Source organism: Ictidomys tridecemlineatus, chromosome 16 (genome assembly GCF_052094955.1).
Source record: "Ictidomys tridecemlineatus isolate mIctTri1 chromosome 16, mIctTri1.hap1, whole genome shotgun sequence".
NCBI classification, from domain to species: domain Eukaryota; kingdom Metazoa; phylum Chordata; class Mammalia; order Rodentia; family Sciuridae; genus Ictidomys; species Ictidomys tridecemlineatus.
In genome coordinates, this window is record NC_135492.1 from 21,135,718 (window position 1) to 21,141,717 (window position 6,000).

The 6,000-nt window shown below is 42.6% G+C and overlaps 1 protein-coding gene across 1 annotated transcript in view; it reads right to left on the reverse strand.

Annotated features, from left to right (window-relative positions):
• Positions 1–4,078, reverse strand: part of LOC144371243 (axin interactor, dorsalization-associated protein-like) — a 38,394-nt gene extending 34,316 nt beyond the window's left edge. Inside the window, exons 1-2 of the mRNA XM_078033656.1 lie at positions 3,782–4,078; positions 2,024–2,146 (exon numbers count right to left, since the gene is read on the reverse strand). Of these exons, the coding sequence (XP_077889782.1) occupies positions 2,024–2,146; positions 3,782–4,078 (420 nt within the window). The remainder of the gene's footprint in view (positions 1–2,023; positions 2,147–3,781) is intronic.
• Positions 4,079–6,000: the final 1,922 nt, after the last annotated feature.

Sequence of the window (6,000 nt, forward strand, 5' to 3'; positions counted from 1 at the left end):
TGGAAAGCCTGCCTGTCTAGTAAATACTCCACTCTGTGGATTTTGTTTTGTTTGTGGGAGTTGTGGGTGGGGAGTTACAAAGGATTGAACTCAGGGGGACTTAACCACTTGAGCCACATCCCCAGCCCTACTTTGCATTTTATTTAGAGACAGGGTCTCACTGAGATGCTTATGCCTCACTGTTGCTGAGGCTGGCTTTGAACACATAATCCTCCTGCCTCAGATCTCTGGAGCTGCTGGGATCACAGGCATGCGCCACCACACCCCACCATTCTGTGGGTTTAAGACCTAGGTTCTTTGCTCCTCCCCTCCCCTTTGCCAAGCATTTTTGTAAAGCCACATGTCAAGCACCTATGAATCATAGGTTATTGTCCTTTACTCTAGAAGACACAATGACATAGGAGAAAAAAAAATAAGGGTTTCTCCAAGGAATCATGAAAAAAGACACATGAAAGTTTCCTTTCTTAAATCTAAGAAGTACACTAGGTACTGCTCACAGTCTTTACAGAGTTCTAAGTCAAATGGTTTCTGGACAGTGTTATATTGAAAAAAAAGTGACTCAATATTTTGACTTCTATTTAATGTTTTGTGCTTGATTTTTCAACTTTTTTTTTAAAGATAGAGGGAGAGAGGAGAGAGAGAGAGAGAGAGAGAGAGAGAGAGAGAGAATTTTTAATATTTATTTTTTAGTTCTCGGCGGACACAACATCTTTGTTGGTATGTGGTGCTGAGGATCGAACCCGGGCCGCACGCATGCCAGGCGAGCGCGCTACCGCTTGAGCCACATCCCCAGCCCGATTTTTCAACTTTTGATAGAATATATTGGTACCACTCACTCAACATATGATATACAGAATCTACAACATCCAAAAAGAGATACATTAAGATACTAAGAAAGAGTTGGTCTGCTTCTAGACCAATATTACTAATCAGTAGGGAAATGCAAAGCAAAATCATAAAGGGATACCACTTCACATCCATCAGGAAGAACTATCATTTTAAAAAATGAAAATCCTAAGTGAAGACTTAAACAAATTGGAACTCTTGTGCATTGCTGATATGATCGTAAAATGATACTGTCTCTATGGAAGAGTTTGATGGTTCCTCAAAAAATTAAACATAGAATTACCCTATAATACACCCAAATTAACTGAAAGCAGGGACTCAGATAACTTGTATGCTAATGCTCACTGTTGAATTACCATAATAAGTAAAATGTGGAAACAATCTATCAACAGATGAGTGGATAAAGAAAATAAAGTACACACATACAATGAAATGTTATGCAGACTTAAAAAGGAATAAAATTCTGACACGTTACAACTTGGTTGAAACTTAAAGACATTATATTAAACGAAAGAAGCCAAACATAAATTAATAAATATTGTTATGATTCCACTTATAAGAGATATTAGGTCAGGTAAATTCATAGAATCCAAAGGTATTACAGAGGTTACCGGGGATAAGAAAATACAGGAAGTCAAAACTTAATGAGTATAGATCTTTTGTTGGGGATGACAAAAAGGTTCTAAAAATGTGTAATGTGATGCATATTGTATACACTTATGCCAAGTTAAATGGTTAAAATGGCAAATTTAAAAAAAAAGATAACTGACTTTAAACAAAAGTAATAACAACCTAGGGTAGGCTTACAACACACAAAAAAAGTAAAATGTATAACAATAGCAGCATCAAGATAGGAAGAAGAAAAGGGAAGCAAAATATTAAGTTCTTATACTTTAACTGGCACAGCAAAATATCACTCAAGGGTAGACTGCGATAAGTTAAAGTTATAGCTTACTGCACTAAAATAAAAGACTTAAGTCTAATAAACCAACAAAAGAGATAAAATGAAGCCATAAAACATCAAGAATCAAAATATAGTCTGATCCAAGAATTTATTCCCTAGAAAAATTCCTTGATAAAATGCAATATATATTTTTTTATCATCCAGTGAAAGGTTTATTAAAACTTAATCAGAGGTACAATTAAATCAATGAAAGTAAATGGCAAAAGCACTCACTGCCCAGACTGGTGAGGTAAAACCCAGAATTGCAGCCTTAGCTCCATCGGCAACATACGGAATGATATTTTCTCCTAGATGTGTATCTCTAAACAAGGCTCTGAGGATATTCAAAGCATGAACCTAGGACAAGAAGTTCAAAATTAGCTGTGGGTTAATAACTATGGTGATTCTAAATCTGTATATAAAATTACAAGAAGAAAGTAATAATATGCAAATGAAACAATAGATTTAATAAAATAATAATTGATAAAAATAATTTTTAGAGATTAGTAAGAACAATGTAATAAAAAAATTTGATCCAACGAACCTATAAGGAATCCTGAATCTAACAAACACATTCTTTTCAAGGAACATTTATTCTTTAAAATGGCCTCAAACAAGGAACATTTGTTTTTTAAAATGGCCTCAAATATAGGATTTCATTTTTATAACATTAAAGTAAAAGGTAAAACTAAAGTGTTAGAAATTAGGATTTTGGATACTGTCAGGGAAAGAGTGCTGATTAGAAGAGAACATGAAGGGGCCTTGGTGTCCTAGAAAAGTTCTGCTTCTTTCTTGTTACACAAATGTGATCACTTTGTGAAGCTGTAATGACTTGCACACTGTATATTATAATTAAATCTAAAAATGCATATAAAATATGACAGGGACAGCATGAGAAAGGAAGAACATAAGCCAATCTCAATTATGAACCCAGTGAGACGCATAAATATATATCCTTTCTAAAGAAAATTTAATAATGTATAAAAACATGTCAAAGTTGAGTTCATTCTCAGTATGCAAATATATTATATTTAAAAATCAGCATAAGTGCTGGGAATGTAGTTCAGTGGTAGAGCAATTGCCTAGCGTGTACAAGGCCCTTCAATCCCCAGCATTGAAAACTACAACAAAAAGAATAACATGTAATTCATGATATTTGAAAATTCTAGGGAAAAACAAAACGTATTTATCTCAAATGATGCAGGAAAGCACTCAACAATTGTTTTTTTTTTAATCAGATAAAGGACAGATTAAAAATTTCAACAAATAACAACATAAAGATGCCTGCTATCTCTATTTCTAGCAAAATTGTGCTACAGGTTCCAGCAGCAAAATAAGATAAATAAAAATTTTTAAAAGATTAAGCATTAGAAAGCTAACAAACTTAGGATTACCTACTAGGGATACAATTATCTATAAAGAAAATCCTAAGAATTTATAGACAAGTCATTAGTTGTATTATAGCAGTTCAGGTAAGTTGCTAAACATAAGTACAATAATCACCAAAAAATCAATTTCATTCTCACAGAGAACAACAGATAATATAAAATTTAGAAATATCATTTATAAGAAAAATATATAGAAATAAATCTCATAAAAGATTCATAAGACTTTTATGAGGAAAATATATGCATTCCTACCCACAAGGTATGAGAATTTCTGTTGCTTACCAGCACCTTGGTATTATGAGACCTTTACAGTTTTTACTTTTCTGTATGAAATGGCTCGGACTCAGGGGCCAGAGGCGGCACGACGCTGCGGGGGAGTGGGCAGCGCGGGTGGGCCAGGGGTCGGCGGGACCGGGGACGGGGGACTGGAGACCCGGCTCGGGAGCGCGGCGCCGGGGGAGGATGCGCAGAATGCCGGGAGCAATGCCGGGAGCCACGCGGGGGGGGGGGGGGGTCCGCGGCGGGGGGGGGGGGGGGGGAGGGGTCCGCAGCGCGGCGGGCGGGGCCCCGGGGCGGGGCGCAACGGGCGGGAAGGTGCGGCGGCCTCAGGCACGCCGGCCGGGTCGGGGTCAGTCCTGGGAGGCCCCCTCCTACCTATGCTGGGCGCCACGTAGACGGAGTAGAGCAGCGAGGACACAGCGAGAAGAAGAGCGCAGCCAGCGGCACGGCAGCCACAGCAGCCCCCGGCGGGCCGTGCGGCCGCTTGAGGGCCGGGCCTGCTCCTGCCGCTCCCGTGCGCCGCCGCCTGGGCCTCGGCCGCCGTCTCTGGAGCCTCGCGGACCGCCGCCGCGGCCGCCGCCTCCCGGATCCCAGCCAATCCCAGCTGCGGGACGGGCCACATGAAGCGGGCGGGGCCGCGCGGCCCGGAGCAAGGGCAGCGACAGGGGCGGAGCGGGCGGGACCAGCGCCACCGGGCACCATTGCAAAAGACCCGCGCGCTCGCCACCCGACCCCAGTCGCCCCTGCGGCCGCAGAGCGGCTTTAGGGAGCGTCACTAAATGACGACAGCCCCTCTCCCCGCGGGGCCACCGCCCAGGCTTGCAGGGAGCGTCTCTCAAGAGCCAGCCTACTTCGTGCTCCAGCTCCTCGAGAAGGGGGCCAAGGGGCCATCTGCAAAGTCTGACCGTCTGATAGCCCACTGCAGCAGAAGAACTGGGATTGTAATGCTTGGGGGGCTCGGCTTTCATTCATTCGTTTATTTATTCATTCAATCAATTCATTATTTATTTATTGGATGCCAGATGCAGTTGTTGGTGCTGAGAACAAAACAGATTAAATCTCTTGTCTTATTTGAACTTATATTCATGTGGAGGAGAATAAACGCAAGTCAATCAATAATTATCTGGTACTAATAACAGATATGAGCAAAATAAAACAGGAGGATGTGTTGGCAGCAGGCTACAGTAGACAAGGAAGGTCTCCCTAAGCAGCTGACATCAGCTGAGACCAAGGGTGAGAAAGAGCCAGCCACAAGTGAGGACAGAACAGTGCCACCAGGGGGAACAGCAGGGCAAAGGCCCTGAGGTGGAGAAAGCCCACTCTGGCCCCAGGTTGAACCCAAGGCCAGCAAGTGAAGTAGGAGACCTGTAGACAGGTGCACATCCCACGGAACAGGGAACCAAAGAGGAAACTGACATTGCTATAAGGAGAAGCAAGTCACGCCCTTCCACGCAAAACTGGCCTGACTCTGAAGGCAGGCCCTTGACTACTGAGCCATAAACTGCCTCAGTGGTCTCTCTGGACCCTGCAGCTCATTCTGTAGGCAAATTGGTGCCCTATCCCATCACTTTAGCACGGGACCATATCTAAAGACCAGCCTTGATCCAGAGCACCTCAGAAGGCAGTGAGCAATAGCTAGAGACCCATGGAGAGTGACAATAGCACCCCACCATCTTCAAGAAGCTCCCAGATGAATCCAAGAGGCAATTGTCCCCCATGTGGGCACATCTGAAACCAGAGCCCTGTCTTGGAATATGTCAGAAGCCAGGAGTGGGGAACTTTTCAGGGATTCTGTGAGAACCAAAATTAATCCTACTCTATATTCCTAAAGCAATTTGAACTTTTTCCACTGTTAACTTGACCCTTTTAAGGGGAGGCTATAGATCCAGACTGCCGGGGTTCTTTAACTCCCAGCTCTTCCATTCTTAGCTTGTGACCTTAAGCAAGTTAGTTAAACTCTCTGTACCTTAATACAATGGGAATATCATTAGTAATGACCATATGAGATTGTTGTGAGGATTTGACTGATACATGCAATGCCTGACACATGGTAAATGCACATGGGTCTCGCCTTATCCAACAGCCCTGGGAAATGGGATGGGAGAGAAGAGGCTTCAAAAAGTGAAGCAGAGAATTTTGATTTGGATAGATGTGGGTTCAACTCTCGGCTTGGCCTAAACTTTACTGTGTGACCTTGAGCAAACCTCTTATCTCTCTGAGTTTCTGTTCATTTGTGAAATGCACCCCACCCGGTGCCACCTACCCCACAGGGATGTGATGTAGATTAGGTGAGGTACTGTGGAAAGGCCCTAAACCAAACTCTCTAAATTAATCTGATTTTGAATACTTTTTCTTTAACCAATATAATAACCCTTTTTAACACCCATGTCTAAGAAATATTTTTAGATGCACAGAAAAGTTTTAACTTTTAAGAACAATACAAGGGCTGGGGATGTGGCTCAAGTGGTAGCGCGCTCGCCTGGCATGCGTTCGGCCTGGGTTCGATCCTCAGCACCACATACAAACAAAGATGTTGTGTCCGCT